Consider the following 18722-nt stretch of genomic DNA (forward strand, 5'->3'; position numbering starts at 1 on the left):
GATAGATTGATAGATAGAGAGATCTGAGAGATAGATAGAGAGATAGATAGATATGAGATAGATAGATATGAGATAGATAGATATGAGATAGATAGATATGAGATAGATAGATATGAGATAGATAGATAGATAGATAGATAGATAGATAGATAGATAGATAGATATGAGATAGATAGATATGAGATAGATAGATAGATAGATAGATATGAGATAGATATGAGATAGATAGATATGAGATAGATAGATAGATCTGAGAGATGGATGGATAGATAGATAGATAGATATGAGAGATAGATATCAGATAGATAGATATGAGAGATAGATATGAGATAGATAGATATGAGATAGATAGATATGAGATAGATAGATATGAGATAGATAGATAGATAGAGAGATCTGAGAGATGGATAGATAGATAGATAGATATGAGATAGATAGATATGAGATAGATAGATAGATATGAGATAGATATGAGATAGATAGATATGAGATAGATAGATAGATATGAGATAGATAGATAGATTGATAGATAGAGAGATCTGAGAGATGGATAGATAGATTGATAGATAGAGAGAACTGAGAGATAGATAGATAGATGGATAGATATGAGATAGATATGAGATAGATAGATATGAGATAGATAGATAGATAGATATGAGATAGATAGATAGATAGATATGAGATAGATAGATAGATAGATATGAGATAGATATGAGATAGATAGATATGAGATAGATAGATCTCTCTATCTATCTATCTATCTCATATCTGAGAGATGGATAGATAGATAGATAGATATGAGAGATAGATAGAGAGATCTGAGAGATGGATAGATAGATAGATAGATATGAGAGATAGATAGATAGATAGATTGATAGATAGAGAGATCTGAGAGATGGATAGATAGATAGATAGATATGAGATAGATAGATAGATATGAGATAGATAGATAGATTGATAGATAGAGAGATCTGAGAGATGGATAGATAGATAGATAGATATGAGATAGATAGATATGAGATAGATAGATATGAGAGAGATAGATAGATAGATATGAGATAGATAGATATGAGATAGATAGATATGAGATAGATAGATATGAGATAGATAGATATGAGATAGATAGATAGATATGAGATAGATAGATATGAGATAGATAGATAGATTGATAGATAGAGAGATCTGAGAGATGGATAGATAGATTGATAGATAGAGAGATCTGAGAGATAGATAGATAGATATGAGATAGATAGATAGATATGAGATAGATAGATATGAGATAGATAGATATGAGATAGATAGATATGAGATAGATAGATAGATATGAGATAGATAGATAGATATGAGATAGAGAGATATGAGATAGATAGATAGATAGATAGAGAGATCTGAGAGATGGATAGATAGATAGATAGATAGATAGATAGATAGATAGATATGAGAGATAGATAGATAGATAGATAGATAGATAGATAGATAGATTGATAGAGAGATCTGAGAGATGGATAGATAGATAGATAGATATGAGATAGATAGATATGAGATAGATAGATAGATAGATAGATATGAGATAGATAGATAGATTGATAGATAGAGAGATCTGAGAGATGGATAGATAGATAGATAGATAGATAGATATGAGATAGATAGATATGAGAGATAGATAGATAGATAGATATGAGATAGATAGATATGAGATAGATAGATAGATTGATAGATCGAGAGATCTGAGAGATGGATAGATAGATAGATAGATTGATAGATAGAGAGATCTGAGAGATAGATAGATAGATATTAGATAGATAGATAGATATGAGATAGATAGATATGAGATAGATAGATATGAGATAGATAGATAGATAGATATGAGATAGATAGATATGAGATAGATAGATAGATTGATAGATAGAGAGATCTGAGAGATGGATAGATAAATATGAGATAGATATGAGATAGATAGATAGATATGAGATAGATAGATAGATATATGAGATAGATAGATATGAGATAGATAGATAGATATGAGATAGATAGATATGAGATGAGATAGATAGATAGATATGAGATAGATAGATAGATAGATATGAGATAGATATGAGATAGATAGATAGATAGATAGATAGATATGAGATAGATAGATAGATAGATTCATAGATAGAGAGATCTGAGAGATGGATGGATAGATAGATAGATAGATAGATAGATAGATATGAGAGATAGATATCAGATAGATAGATATGAGATAGATAGATATGAGATAGATAGATAGATATGAGATAGATAGATTGATAGATATGAGATAGATAGATATGAGATAGATAGATATGAGATAGATAGATAGATATGAGATAGATAGATAGATAGATAGATGGATATGAGATAGATAGATAGATTGATAGATAGAGATAGATAGATAGATATGAGATAGATAGATAGATATGAGATAGATAGATAGATATGAGATAGATAGATATGAGATAGATAGATATGAGATAGATAGATAGATAGATTGATAGATAGATATGAGATAGATAGATATGAGATAGATAGATAGATATGAGATAGATAGATAGATTGATAGATAGAGAGATCTGAGAGATGGATGGATAGATAGATAGATATGAGAGATAGATATCAGATAGATAGATAGATATGAGAGATAGATATGAGATAGATAGATAGATATGAGATAGATAGATATGAGATAGATAGATATGAGATAGATTGATAGATAGATTGATAGATAGAGAGATCTGAGAGATGGATAGATAGATAGATATGAGATAGATAGATAGATATGAGATAGATAGATATGAGATAGATAGATAGATAGATTGATAGATAGAGAGATCTGAGAGATGGATAGATAGATAGATAGATAGAGAGAACTGAGAGATAGATAGATAGATGGATAGATATGAGAGAGATAGATAGATAGATAGATATGAGATAGATAGATAGATATGAGATAGATAGATATGAGATAGATAGATATGAGATAGATAGATAGATTGATAGATAGATATGAGATAGATATGAGATAGATAGATAGATATGAGATAGATAGATAGATATGAGATAGATTGATAGATAGATATGAGATAGATATGAGATAGATAGATATGAGATAGATAGATAGATATGAGATAGATAGATTGATAGATAGAGAGATCTGAGAGATGGATGGATAGATAGATAGATAGATAGATATGAGAGATAGATATGAGATAGATAGATATGAGATAGATAGATAGATTGATAGATAGAGAGATCTGAGAGATGGATAGATAGATAGATAGATAGATAGATATGAGATAGATAGATATGAGATAGATAGATATGAGATAGATAGATATGAGATAGATAGATAGATAGATATGAGATAGATATGAGATAGATAGATATGAGATAGATAGATAGATAGATAGATATGAGATAGATAGATATGAGATTGATAGATAGAGAGATCTGAGAGATGGATGGATAGATAGATAGATAGATAGATAGATAGAGAGAACTGAGAGATAGATAGATAGATGGATAGATATGAGAGATAGATAGATAGATATGAGATAGATAGATATGAGATAGATATGAGATAGATAGATAGATAGATAGATATGAGATAGATAGATTGATAGATAGAGAGATCTGAGAGATGGATAGATAGATAGATAGATAGATATGAGATAGATAGATAGATATGAGATAGATAGATAGATATGAGATAGATAGATAGATATGAGATAGATAGATTGATAGATAGAGAGATCTGAGAGATGGATAGATAGATAGATATGAGATAGATAGATATGAGATAGATAGATATGAGAGATAGATAGATATGAGAGATAGATAGATAGATAGATATGAGATAGATAGATATGAGATAGATAGATTGATAGATAGAGAGATGGATAGATAGATTGATAGATAGAGAGATCTGAGAGATAGATAGAGAGATAGATAGATAGATATGAGATAGATAGATAGATATTAGATAGATAGATAGATAGATAGATATATATGAGATAGATAGATATGAGATAGATAGATGTGAGAGATAGAGAGAGAGAGATAGATAGATATGAGCGATAGATAGAGAGAGGGAGAGATCTGAGAGGGATAGATAGATAGATAGATAGATAGATAGATAGATAGATAGATAGATAGATATGAGATAGATAGATATGAGATAGATAGATTGATAGATAGAGAGATCTGAGAGATGGATAGATAGATATGAGATAGATAGATAGATATGAGATAGATAGATTGATAGATAGAGAGATCTGAGAGATGGGTAGATAGATATGAGATAGATAGATATGAGATAGATATGAGATAGATAGATATGAGATAGATATGAGATAGATAGATAGATAGATATGAGATAGATATGAGATAGATAGATAGATATGAGATAGATAGATAGATATGAGATAGATAGATAGATATGAGATAGATAGATAGATTGATAGAGAGATCTGAGAGATGGATAGATAGAGAGAGAGAGAGATAGATAGATAGATATGAGAGATAGATAGATATGAGAGATAGATAGATAGATAGATATGAGATAGATAGATCTGAGAGATGGATAGATAGATAGATAGATAGATAGGTGTAAAAAATCCAGCGGCCTAGACAGAATCTCACCAGAAATGATAAAACACAGCCCGCCAGAAATACAGGCCGCAATAGTCAAACTATTTAATATAGTGCTGAGTGCCGGCTACTTCCCGCAAATCTGGAACCAAGGCCTTATAACACCAATCCACAAGAGTGGGGACAGGTACGACCCGGCCAACTACCGAGGGATATGTGTCAGCAGCAACCTGGGGAAACTGTTCAGCAGCATCCTGAATAAGAGAATCCTCAGCTTCCTCTCCCAGCACAATGTCCTCCACCAAAGCCAAGCTGGGTTCATGCCAAACCACCGCACCACTGACCACATCTACACCCTGCGCAGCCTCATCAAGAGCCACGTCCACAATACAAAGCATGGGAAGATTTACGCCTGTTTTGTGGACTTTAAGAAGGCCTTTGACTCAGTGTGGCACCCGGGCCTATTCCTGAAACTGCTGGAGAGCGGAATAGGAGGTAAAACCTATGACGTCATCAGAAGCTCCTACACAGAGAACAGATGCAGCGTGAAGGTGAACGGGAGAAGAACGGCTGATTTCCAGCAGAGCCGAGGAGTCAGACAAGGCTGCAGCCTCAGTCCAACGCTCTTCAACATCTACATCAATGAACTGGCCACAGCTCTGGAATCCTCCTCAGCACCAGGTCTCGCCCTCCATGACACCCAGGTGAAATTCCTGCTGTATGCAGATGACCTTCTGTTACTATCACCAACCGAGAAAGGTCTCCAAGACAACCTGCAAATCCTAGAAAAATTCAGCTCCACGTGGGCACTACCCATCAATGCCAAGAAAACCAACATCATGGTGTTCCAGAAGAGAAACTCAAAATCCCCCAGGCACCCGACCTTCACACTAAATAACGCCACAATCACAGCGACCGACAGGTACACTTACCTGGGCCTAGAAATCAACCAATCAGGAAGCTTTAAACAAGCCATAGAGATTCTGAAAGACAAGGCGTGCAAAACCTTCTATGCCATCAGACGAAAACTCTATCATCTCAAACCACCAGTGACGGTCTGGCTGAAAATCTTTGACTCCATCATCTCCCCAATCCTCCTGTATGCCAGTGAAGTCTGGGGTCCGGACACATACCCAGACTGGTCAAGGTGGGATTCCAGCCCAACAGAAATCTTCCACCTAGAATTCTGCAAACACCTTCTCCAAGTCCATCGGAGCACCTCAAATAGTGCCTGTCGGGCAGAACTGGGCAGATTCCCACTACACCTCACAATCCAGAAGAGGGCGCTATCATTCTGGGCCCATCTACACAGCAGCAGGCAAAGTTCCTATCACCATAAAGCCTTGTTACACCAAGGGGTCCCAGGTAAACCAGGCCCCCCAGAACATCTCACCCTGACCCGGCCTGAAGAAAATGTCACCCAGCGCGGCCTCACAAAAGCCGAAATCAAGAAGACAATAAACAAAGGCCAAGAGGAATATATCAGTGACTGGAGGAACGACATAAAGACATCCCAGAAACTGACAATATACCGGAGTCTACAGCGGGAATATAAACTGGCGCCATATCTGGAGAAACTGCCAAACCACAGAGACAGACAGATCCTGAGCCGCTACAGACTGAGCGCCCACAACCTGCTCATCGAATCCGGGCGCCACAGACAGACCTACAAGCCCAGGGAGAGCCGACTGTGCCAACAGTGCGACCAGGAGGCCGTGGAGGATGAGGCCCACTTCCTGCTACACTGCTCCAAATACTCAGCAGTAAGGGACACTCACTTCAGGAGACTCTCTGATCTCTTACCGGACTTCAGCTCCATGGAAGAGGAAGAGAAACTCTACATCCTGCTGGGTGAAGAGGAAACCACAGTGGGCACAGCGGCACAATATGTCACTGCATGCCATAAACTGAGAGAGACATGATATGCCATGGACTTGTATAACCCCGACCCTAGATATGTCCCTATCCCCAAGCCCTCAGTCCCTATCCCTCATTCCCTTACTTCTTACTTGCTTTGGCAATGCTAATATGTATTTGGTCCTGCCAATAAAGCTTCTTTGAATTGAATTGAATTGAAAAAAAAGATAGATAGATATGAGAGATAGATAGATATGAGAGATAGATAGATATGAGAGATAGAGAGATAGATATGAGAGATAGATAGATAGAGAGAGAGAGATGGAGAGATCTGAGAGGGATAGATAGATAGATAGATAGGTTTCTGTTTTGTTGTTGTTTTTTTTTATTTTTAGTATTCAATAATAAGTGTGTATGGAAAATGTATAATTATATATGTACAGACAAATATAATAGTTGATGAAATACAACAGGGTACTTTACTGTTCTAGCCTTACACTTGCCTCTGTTCCTCTCCTACCATCATGTCACTACTATTGTCCGGTATTATGTAATGTGTCTTGTGATAGAATGGCATTTATGGACCAACGGATTGAGTATTTATTTGAGTGTTTTTTCCATAGACAAATTAGTCCAAATTAAGTTTTGTTTTTTTATTCTTTTACTTTTTATAAGTTTGCTGTCCAAGAAGATAAAAGACAGAAGAATGAGAGATTAGCTCAGCATCAAAAACATGAGAACCAGATGCGGGATCTGCAGCTTCAGTGCGACGCCAATATCCGAGAGCTGCAACAACTACAGGTCTGGTGTAGAGCTCGTATAGTTACTAGTGTGGGATGCAATTTTCCTCGGCAATAAAATATAAAGTTTGTTGAAGAGAGCACTGGACGTACTTACACGTTATCATATATTACGGATATTCTATATGTAAAGCAGTACGGATCTGTCTGTAGACAAAGGTTCAGAGATGTGCTGGAGGGGGTGAATTGCTACAGATTTTGCATAACAAATTGTCAACACAGTCAGCGATCTCTAATATATTTTATTCATACTCCCCTAAAAAAAAATGGTCATTTATTTGATCCATACTGTACACCAAAAGCATACACAGACGTTTATGGCATGTGTACGGTTCATTGCAGTCAATGGGAGACTCCCAAAAAAGTCAAGATTTTTTTTTTTAACATATAATCCAATCTCCATAATGGAGAGTGAAGGTGCATGTGACGACTCCTTTCCGGTGGGAACAGGGGGTCCCATCATTTTCCCGCTATGTGAGGTCCCAGCAGGCCCCTACATATCCAATCAATATACTATAAATGTATGTAGGGGGAAATCCTCTTTAAGGGGCTTTACTGTCCTAATTTGATGCACATGACAACCAATGTCTAATTGTCTTTTTAGAATGAAAAATGTCACCTGTTAATTGAACATGAAACTCAGAAGCTGAAAGAGCTGGATGAAGAGCACGCCGTGGAGCTGAGAGAGTGGAGAGAAAAGCTAAGACCACGGAAAAAGGTATTCTTCTTCTCCAATGATGCGTGGAGGTCTAATAGAGTAGTTCTATTGTTTGACCTGGTCTTGTAAATGGTAGACTGATGGGGTCTCACTGCTAGGACCTCCACCGATTGCTAGAACGGGGGCTGTTTCCGTACAACCCATAAAGTTGGATTGCGTTGCAGTGAGTATGCTCGGACACCTCTCTATACAACCCCTCTCCATAGTGGACGTGCTGTTCGGGAGGAGTGGGGGCCTGGGTTCTCACATTCCAGCAATCAGCAAGGATCCCAGCGGTTGGACCCCCTCTAATCTAACATTAATCACCTATCCCGTGAATAGATGATAAATGTTACCACACAAAATAATAGTTACTATTCTGATTTTACACTTATTTTAACATTAAAGTGTAACTCCAGGTAGAAAACCTAAAATGTAGCATTTGGACAGAATTATAGCCCCAATACACCGCTCTAAAGTTTAACCCCTTCGTGACCAGCCTATTTTGGGCCCTAATGACCAAGCAATTTTTTTTGTTTTTCTATAGCCTCATTTAAAGAGCTATAACTTTTTTTTTTTTCCGTCGACATAGCTGAGGACTTGTTTTTCGCAGGATTAGTTGTACTTTTTAATTGCACTATTTTGGGGTATGTATCATTTCTGATTGACTTTTATTAAAATTTTTTGGGGGGGATTAGAAAAAAACACTGAAATTCCGCCATTGTTCTATGCGTTTTAAATTCACGCCGTTCACTGTGTGGCGTAAGTAACATGTTACCCTTATTCTATGGGTTGATACGGTTAAGGCGATACCACATATGTATAGGTTTTTTATGTTTTACGACTTTTGCACAATAAAAACACTTTTGAACTAAAATTATTTGTTTTTGCATCGTCGCTTTCCAAGAGCCGTAATTTTTTAATTTTCCCGTCCTTGTAGTGATATTACTTACCTTCTTATTTTTTTTTGTCCCAATAGGGGACTTTACTATGCAATCTTTAGATCGCTGCTATAATGCTTTGGTATACTTAGATTTACACTGACAGGCAATAACGCTTTGGTATACTGACAGGCAATCTATTAGGAGTACCTCTGGCATATCGGATGTGCCATAGGCATATACCCAGGGCAGACCTCGGGGCTTTTATCAGGCCCCCGGCTAGCATTTCACCCCATCAGAAGCCCGCGGTTGCATTTGCAGGCCGCCGATGGGTGAGAGAGGGAGCTCCCTCCCTCTGTAAACAAGTTAAATTCAGCGGTTGCTATTGACCGCAGCATTTAACGGGTTAAACGGCCACGATTGAGGTAAACTTCGGTTGCGGCCGTTGAAGCAGAAGCCCGGCTGTCATCAGACAGCCGAGCCCGGCTACAGCCTGCATGGGACACCCGTGCAGGACTTAGACTGGGCTGCCGTGAAAAGGCGACGGCCTAGCCTAAGGCCCCTTAGTGACCACCGTGAAAGGCATATTATGGGGGTCACTAAGGGGTTAAACACAGTCCTCAGAAAATCCATCTGCAGTAACAGGAAATTGAGGACAGGAAGCAGGGTGGGATAGAGGGGGATGCAGCTGCAGTATCTTTCCCTCTGTGTCTGTGAGGCTGCGCTATGAGACAGATGGCAGGTGAAACATCTGATTGGCTCAGAATACAGATCCCAGCTCTTATATGACAGCAGGGAGACCCGCCCACTCAGCAAGCATTGGAGCGGCATTACCAAGAGCCATCCAGGAGTCTGTGCAGAGAATGCCCGCTCTGTGCACTAACCAGCTTTTTATGCCCTCCGTTTGCAGTTTTTATTGAGTACTGTTTTTATTGACAGGCACTTGAGGAGGAATTTGCAAGAAAACTTCAAGAACAAGAAATTTTCTTCAAAATGAGCGGAGAGTCTGAATGCCTTAACCCTACGACGCAGAGCCGGATTTCTAAGTTCTATCCTATACCAAGCATGCATTCAACCAGCTCTTAACCCCGTCAGTTTTACCGCCTGTTTTATAAGATTTTATCTCAGCCATGTCACTTCTGGAACTTTTTAGAAAAAGCATGGGTAGATTTTAAAATATTTTGTTTTTCGTAAGGAACTGTTTTTAGGCTGTTTTTGTTGTTTTTTTTTTTATACTATATAAATATATAAATTGCTTAATCTAAATTAAATCAAATGTATTGTTTGTACAGCGAGGACACAAGGCCTGTGAGAGGCGCTATGCAGACGCTTGTGTAAGTAAAAAAGAAAAAAAAAAAAAGATGCGCATATTTTGTATAATATCTAATATGCAAAAAAAAATACATTTTTTCATATGAAGGTTATCACAGATTTCGTTCAATTTTCCATATCGGCATTGATTAGATTACTTGTGGGTTTCTATTTCACACTTTTTCACTGTCATTTTATTGTCCCTGACTCATAGGCTACTGTAGGACCAGTCACTGCTGATATCAAACTGTTATGCTGGATTATGCTAATCTAGAGAATATTCTAACAGATTAACATCTATAATCTAGGGAAACAAGGGGACAATGCTCCTTTAATTTCTAGGCTTGCTCCATTGTGCTGTAGCCTATAACCAATGAAACACTTGTAAAATTTGACAACACATTTGTTCTATTTGATAAATCCTTATTTCCTTGTAGTGATTTGTTCTGTTATTGCGTTTTTTGAGGGTTTAGATACAAGTCCTTGGATGCACGGGTAAGGGGAGAGGTATTTTGTACACCGCTTCCATAGGGAGCATAGCATTTCATTCAGCTTGCTTCTATGAGAGCACATTAAGCATAGCAGCGTATTTATAATATTAAAGGGGTCATTCTTAAATCCGTAACACTGTCTTTTTCGGTGAGGGCACCCAGAGAGCCGGTTACATTCACTGGGTGCCTGAGATTTGTGAAAACTGTGTGACGGGGCAGTCTTTGCAGAAATATTGGCCAGCTGCTAGTCCCGTTTATGAAGCTCTCCTCGAAGTATTTTGCACTAAACCTTAAATTCTAGGAACACTTCATACACATTTTTGTCATGTTATGTCCCTTTAAATTGTTCTTGTCACCTAGACATATGCCAGGCAGCTGCTATGTAATGCATTTGGCTACAAACTAGTGATATCACAATAAGCTTCATGCCGTCACTGTGTGTCGGTGACAGGTGCACTTTGGTTCACTATTCAAGAAACATTAAGGCCTTATTCACACGAACGTGTTATACGTCTGTGCTACACGCGTGATTCTCACGCGCCTCGCATGGACCTATGTTAGTGAATGGGGCCATTCAGACTGTCAGCGATTTTCACGTAGCATGTGTGCGCTGCGTAAAACTCACGACATGTCCTATATTTGCCCATGTTTCGCGCAGCACGCACCCATTGAAGTCAATGGGTGCGTGCAAATCGCGCACGGCACACGGAAGCACTTCCGGGTGATACGCGCTACAGTAGTAAAATAAAAGAATGAGAACAGAAAAAACATAAAAACAGAGTGTCATAATGATGGCGGCTGCGTGAAAATTTTGCTCTTGTATAATTTTAAAGGGCAAGTTGCCATTTTTTGGTCAGTATTATTATTTTTTTCTTCATTATCCTGGAGCAGTAAATATTTTGTAAAGCTTTTGCTCTCTGGGCATTGCCCAAGTAGCTGTGAGCGCAATTTAATCTCTGGTCCTCATTGAGTAGATGACTGAAATCAGCACCGATGATTTATTGGTTGAGATAACATATTTCCTAAATGAGGGGGAAGCCCCCTTTTTATAGCTAAAACATCTCTTGTCCTGCAGAACTCTCCCTTAATGTAAATGTCCATCTAAATAGATTCTTTGCGGATTCATTTCTTAATAGATTATAAAAGTTATTGGAGCTCTGCTTTTTTATTACAGATCTCTAAATCTCCTTTATAGACATAGCCAGAATCTTACCATTTAACTCTCTCTGCTGCTACCACTAGAGGGAGTGCTTCCTGTTTTTATTATTGAGTTCAATGTAGAAAGCGTATTCAATATACTCTTCAGGCTCCCCCTAGTGGCACCGGCAGGCGGACAGATTTTATTTAACTCCATCTATGGAGGGGAATCGGAGCACTGTATAAAAATAAGCTATAAAATTAATCGGCATATTATATTGGACCTAAAAATGGCATGGTGTCAAAAGTTGGAGACTCACTTTAATAAATAGATGTACTTTGAATGGATTTGTTTTTCTTTATTTTATTGTTTTAGAGGGCTTTTCTGTAATCAGGGAAGTAGTTATACTTAATAAAAATCATCTCCCAGTACACCAGACCCTTTAAGTGAAACCTGAGTAGAGGTTGTATCATATTGGGTTTATGTTTGTCCTCCTTTTAAGCTGAATTTCTGTTGGGTAGTATTTAAACTTATTTTTCCGTATGTTCATTGAAACACATAGTAGGCAACAGTCTGCAGTGAGAATGGGATATTAAAGAACTATTTATCAACAGCTGCTGTGTCTTTAGTATTACAAACTGATGACTGTAATTTAATAGCGCCCCTAGTGGAGGGAGGATAATAAAAAACAGCATTGCTCTAGCTTGGACTCAATAAGTAAGACTTATCATCCGTGTCTCAAGAAACAGGGCAAGTCCTTAATACTGAAGCCTGTCTGATGCCGGTGAGGTATGCTGGGACTTGTAGTTACATTAGACTATAAAACAATAGAGGTTTTGTGAACGTGTCATATATTCATTATAATGTCTATGTGACTTGTATTATCTCTGTTTAACTTTTTTTAGGTTTTAAATCTGCTTGATATCCGCTAATAAATATAGATTGTGATTTATTTTTTTTCCTCCCAAGGTGACTGCTTGTATTACTACGTTGACTCACAGCCATTGCCGACATATCGCATGTTAGAGCCATTTTCATAAGCCAAGTGGCCAATGCAACCAATCAGGAGTTTGCTTTTACTTTCAAAATACTAATAAGGGACTCAAACGTTGTCTTTTTCAGAAATATCTCCAAATATATTGTGAAATAAGCAACTTCATCGGTTTTTATGTTGAGAATTGGTTCTTCACGGTTACCCAGCACTCCTCCTATATCCTCCTTTATTTTTTATATATTTTTAGTGGTTGCGGATATGGCAACAGTTGCCATTTTTCTTGACGTAAGACTTCTTAACTTGACATGCCCAAATATGTCCCTTTATAGAGATCATTTAGTTGTTTGTTTGGTCAGTCATCGATCTCTGAACCTTTATTACTGTTAAGATTCACATTTGAAGAAAAGCTTACTGTAAATTGAAGTATACTGTAAATAAATGACATATACTGTACATACGTCTGTGAAAAGGTGTCATGAGTTGTTTTCTTTCAGTTTGTTTCTTATTCGCAACGTTAAATCCAAGCTCAATCTGCATGGGTGAAGTGTATACTGCCTGAGACCTAGCGGCTGACTTTACAATCTCTACTGTATTTTGGTGATGCGGTGACAGTCAGTTGAGTTGTAGACATAAACCCACACAAAACATGATACACATAATGTGTATAGGAACCACCCTCAATCTCATGTAAGCAGTCCGCTTTTATTTATATGAACAGTTCTGTGTTCAGACTCTGAACAAAAGCAGCTCTCTCTCTCCCTCTCCCAGCAGGAAGTAAAAGTACCAATAGAAATAGAACCAAACCCCTGTCCCTCTGTCTCAAATTTTGAGGAAAGAGGCTTTGACAATAGTTATGGTTTTGATTGAGGAGGGGACAGGGCTTACCTTTTTTTTTTATTATTATTATTGTATTAACCGTCTCGAAAAAGTGCAAAACAATTTTGCTTGCATGCAATCAGTCAAAAGCGTTCACAAAAGTCATGTTCAAAGTCTTAAAAGCCTAAATACCGTTTAACACCCCTTGCGCCATATATACACAGTCAAATCACGTTATGTTATTATGACCACCAGCTAATATCCAGAGTAACCGCCGTGTGCAGCGCAGAGAGCAGCTAGACGGGATGGGAGTGACTCAATAAGGTGCTGGTCAGTTGTCTCCGGTATCTGGAGCCAGGCTGACTACAGTGCATCCCACATTTGCTGGAGGATGCGAGGGGGAGGATCCATAGCGCAAACAAGACAATCGAGGTGGTCCCACAGATGCTCAATTGGGTTAAGTCTGGCGAATTAGGGGCCAGGGAAGTACTTGGAAGTCTTGGTCGTGCTCTTCCAACCACTGTCGGACATTTCTAGCTGTGTGACATGTCGCATTGTCTTGCTGGAATATTCCATCTGCCCCAGGGAAAACAAACCGCATGTATGGGTGGACGTGATCTGCAACGATGGATTCATACCCAAATCAGTTCAGAGTGCCTTCCACGTGGATAAGTGGCCCAGAGAATGGCATGAAAAATTCCCCAGACCATAACGCTGCCGCCACCAGCTTGTGTCCTTCCAGCAATGATTACAGGGTGTTTGTTCTCTGATGTTCCTCACCTGACGCGCCAACGTCCATCCGTTTAATGAAGCAGAAAACGTGGCTCATTGGAGAAGGCAACTCTTTGCCAGTCATTGGTGGTCCAATTTCGATACTGCCATGCAAATGGAAGCCTTTTTTTCCGATGCACCTTTGTTACATAGGAGCAGTGACCGTCCATCTGCTTCAGAGCTCCATACGCAGTAGGGTTCACTGAACTGTTGTTTTAGACACATGTCTGGTAGTCTCCTGGTTGATTTTCACGGTGAGCTTCTCCACTGTAGCGTGTCGTTCAGTCCTCGCGCACCTTCATAGCCAACGTTCACCTCTCAAATCAATGGCACGTGGTGCTCCCCAGTTTCCATGTTGGTTATTCCCAATGGTGCCATTTGTCCTCTCACGATACACTTTCACCACAGAGGCACGCGGAAAGTTCACAAACTGCACTGATTAACAAATACTGCCACCCTTGGCCTGAAAGCCAATAATCATCCCATTTTCCAACTCTGATAAATCTGCCCCTTTACCCATGGCAACAATGAGTGATATGTGTGAAGTCTATCATACATCTTATATACCCACCAGCCCACCAGACATCACTTCCTTCATGGGCTACGCTCTGCCGACGTTGAAAGTAGGTGGGGGTCATAATAACGTGACTCAATTGTGTATATTTTTATGTCTGTTCTGTAATGAAGAAGGTTCCTTTAGGGACTTACCAGTGATTTAAACCTAAGGGGGACGTCTGCGGGACCTGGCAGCTGAACACTACATGACATCTATGATGGTTCTTAGACAATGCAGCAGTATGGGAAAAAAATAAAACGACAGAATCCAAGACCATATTTAAAAAAGTTCTTTATTTTCTTTTACACAAAGTGCACGTGTGTCTGTTGTATTACAATTTTCACACAAAGTAAGCATCAGACTGAGGAAGGGCACTGAGCTGCATTTTCTCACCCATCCACCCTCTTAACTGAACAGTCTGGAAATGATAGTGTTAAATCCAGTTCACAAGGAAAGGTCCTGCAGATGATGACTAGGACTCCATGGAGTGGAGTTACTGCTTTCATTTCTGGATCGCTCCGCTTGAAGGCAGTATTACTTGTCATCTGTACCTATTTCCCAAGTGCCGTGGAGGCAGCTACTTTTAAACTAGATTGATATTGAACAGCCAATCCGCTCACTAGGAACCGATGATGTCATTGCAATGTCTCAGAATCTTTAGGCTAGATTCACACGTCGCTTATTTGTTGCAGATATTTGATCCAAAGCCAGATAGTTTCAAAAGGAATGAGAAATATAAAGGAAGAACTTCTCCCTTATGGAGCCACTTCTGACTTTGGCTCAAATATCTGCTCCAAAACCGCAACAAATATGCGAGGTGTGAATCCAGCCTAAGGATTATCATTAAAATCTAGAGAAGTTTGGGTAAAGATAGGTTTACTTCACAAAATGGCTGCCTGCAGGTCTTCTGTATGGCTGATGCACTTTAAGGCCAGGGCTATATGTAGTAATTGTGTCTGGAATCGCAGCTCTGCTGAATTAAAGCAAATGCTGCTGAGCTGCAATACCACACCTAACCAGTGGCCATGTGTATGGCGCTGTTTTTGGAAGAAAGCAGACCTGTTTTTCTAATTCTGGACAAGCCCTTTAAGATGAAACTGCTCCACTAAGGCTGAGTTCACACGACCATGTTACGTCCGTAATGTACGGAACGTATTTCGGCCGGAAGACCCGGACCGAACACAGTGCAGGGAGCCGGGCTCCTAGCATCATAGTGATGTACGATGCTAGGAGTCCCTGCCTCGCTGCAGGACAACTGTCCCGTACTGTAATCATGTTTACAGTACGGGACAGTAGTTCCACGCAGAGGCAGGGACTCCTAGCGTCGTACATCACTATGATGCTAGGAGCCCGGCTCCCTGCCGTATGTTCGGTCCGGGACTTGCGGCCGAAATACGTTCCGTACATTACGGACGTAACATGGTCGTGTGAACCCAGCCTTAATGTGGGATCACTATGTAGCCCTGGCCAAATAATTGGGTGTCACTGGACAGACCACAGGTGTTCCGAGAGGCGGTTCTTGATTCTGATCTTTCACATGGGGAACCAGGTAATAACTTACTTTGTGTCATCATCTTTTCAGTAATATGGTACATGATACAGTATTAGTAAAAAAATACACAACAATAGAGCGCATGAACGCCAGGGCCCATGTAATAACACTACGTCCGTGTCCTATCTCTGTAAACATGGGGTCATTTCCTATGAAGATCGCAAACTGATCTATACCAATATATTTCATTAGTTGTCCTGGAATATAATATATAGGCGGCAATATAAATCATGTTATGTAACTTATTAAATTAGGTCTCTTGTATCAAACCAAATAAAATGGCCATGTTGCCCATAGCAACCAATTGGCATCCATATTTAATTTTAGAATAGAGGATGACGGTTGCTATGGGGAAGGAAAAATTAAATTTCCTCTGATTTTTTTGATTTGTGAGGTCTATAGTTGGATGGAAATAAATGTTTCAATATGTTAATACTAAGTAACTCAACAGAAGGGGTGACATTTTGGTTTGGTACATTGGGCCCATGACTGAGTTGGCTTCCTGTATACAACTTGTATAGGCAACCAATCAGATTGCTGCTTTCATGTCCTTACCTGCACTGTTAAAATCAAAGCTGCAATCTGATTGGTTACAATTGCCTTCCACATTTGGATTGCACTACAGAGATTCTGTGAAAGTTGCAAATAATATTACAGATGAAAACATAAACATCATGGGGGATTAGTCATGAATTGGTACAATTAAAGAATATAAATCCCCTTGTTTTTATGTGGCTTTTCTCATAATTGACCATAAATTCTTACAATCATCCCTATGGCGTTAATAAATACAAGAACAGTAAGGATATATTTACATGAGTGTTTTCTGTGGCGGTATTTGCTGTAATTGCGGGAAAAATGCTAACATTCTTGTCAAAACCACCGTAATTACTGCGATTGCGGACAAAACCGCCCAGAAAATGACTCATGTAAACATACTCTTACCGGCACACACACCGCCACATGGTACTGCATGCCAATATCCGGCCGATTACTCTCTAATGGGTTTTGTAAACATGTCCAGGGACTCTAAATCCATCCTAAGATATTTGATATAAAAAAAATGAAATAAAAAAAGTATTTATAAAAAAAATCTTTAAAATGTATGTTTAATAAAAAAAAAAACTCAAACAATTACGACTAATGTATAGAAGGCGAGAGATAAATAAAACATAAGAGGAGACAATCGATCGCGTGATGTGCCACTGTCATTATACATGAATTTGGTTCGGATTGGATCATACCATTTATGCAGGGGTCATAAACTTTCTTAGTGACCTCCATAAATCCCAATGCAGTGACACTTATGTAATTGCATGAACTGTCATTTTGACATAACCCCCTCCCCCGCCCCACCCATATGTGTAACGTCTTTATTTGCAGCATGACAGGTCACCGGTTACAAAAATTATTTTTAATGCCCCGAGGATCTGCAATGTTTTTATGGCATTAGCAAGTCAAAGACCATTTCAACAGATGACACCAATAAACCTATCATTGTCTGTACACATCTCTACTTTTCCTCCAAATTCATGAGAGACTTCGGACTAATGGAAGCTGTGATGTGGAAAATTACTGAGACATATTGCTTGATATGTGCCCGATGAGAGGTGCCCGATTAGGGAAGGCCGGTGCGGAAGAGTAGGGATGATGTACTCTCAGCTCCGGCTAATCATTCTCAACATATCAAGCAACATGGGCTGATGAGTCAATGACTGAGATGAACGGGTCAGACGCCCAGGCTTCTTTTTTTCCGTTTCCCAATAATAAGTTGTTCTCCTATAAAATAATAAATGAAACAGACTTAGTAACGGTCATGTATATTTAGAGTATGTGCTACAACACGATATTTCTGAACACGTTGGCATGACTATGGAAGCCTCAAGTCCACCATGTTAGTTCCATCTGGTGGGAAGCCAAAGAAATCTATCAACACAAAGGGATTCCAGCAGGAGCGTGACTACAAAATGATGGCTTGGTAGACCAATAATGTGGGAAATTAGTGGGAATTTTTTATTTATTTTTTGTCCAGGGACACCACAATCTCACTTGTCTGGGACCCAAAAAGATTCTTCAAACTTCTAGAATAGTTTTTTTTTTTTCAGAAGTAGTTCTTACGGCTGTGTGTTTACCAAAATCTGAAATTTTTTCCCTTTTAATTAGTCAAAGCATTTGGGTTCGCATTAGATACTAGAGATGGTAGAATCAAATCACCAGGTTCGAGAAGCCATACAATAACTATGCCTGATG

The 18722-nt window shown here is 38.9% G+C and overlaps 2 protein-coding genes across 2 annotated transcripts in view; one reads left to right on the forward strand and one right to left on the reverse strand.

Moving 5' to 3' along the window:
* Positions 1-13246, forward strand: part of SLK (STE20 like kinase) — a 58903-nt gene extending 45657 nt beyond the window's left edge. The window contains exons 16-18 of the mRNA XM_075843215.1: positions 7141-7266; positions 7870-7983; positions 9783-13246. Coding sequence (XP_075699330.1) covers positions 7141-7266; positions 7870-7983; positions 9783-9929 — 387 coding nt within the window. The 3' untranslated portion in view covers positions 9930-13246. The remainder of the gene's footprint in view (positions 1-7140; positions 7267-7869; positions 7984-9782) is intronic.
* Positions 13247-17833: 4587 nt separating this feature from the next.
* The window catches only part of COL17A1 (collagen type XVII alpha 1 chain), a 37664-nt gene continuing 36775 nt past the window's right edge, over positions 17834-18722 (reverse strand). Inside the window, exon 55 of the mRNA XM_075842388.1 lies at positions 17834-18251. Within this exon, the coding sequence (XP_075698503.1) occupies positions 18202-18251 (50 nt within the window). The 3' untranslated portion in view covers positions 17834-18201. The remainder of the gene's footprint in view (positions 18252-18722) is intronic.

The sequence above is a fragment of the Rhinoderma darwinii genome, chromosome 11 (genome assembly GCF_050947455.1).
Source record: "Rhinoderma darwinii isolate aRhiDar2 chromosome 11, aRhiDar2.hap1, whole genome shotgun sequence".
Classification (NCBI taxonomy): Eukaryota; Metazoa; Chordata; class Amphibia; order Anura; family Rhinodermatidae; genus Rhinoderma; species Rhinoderma darwinii.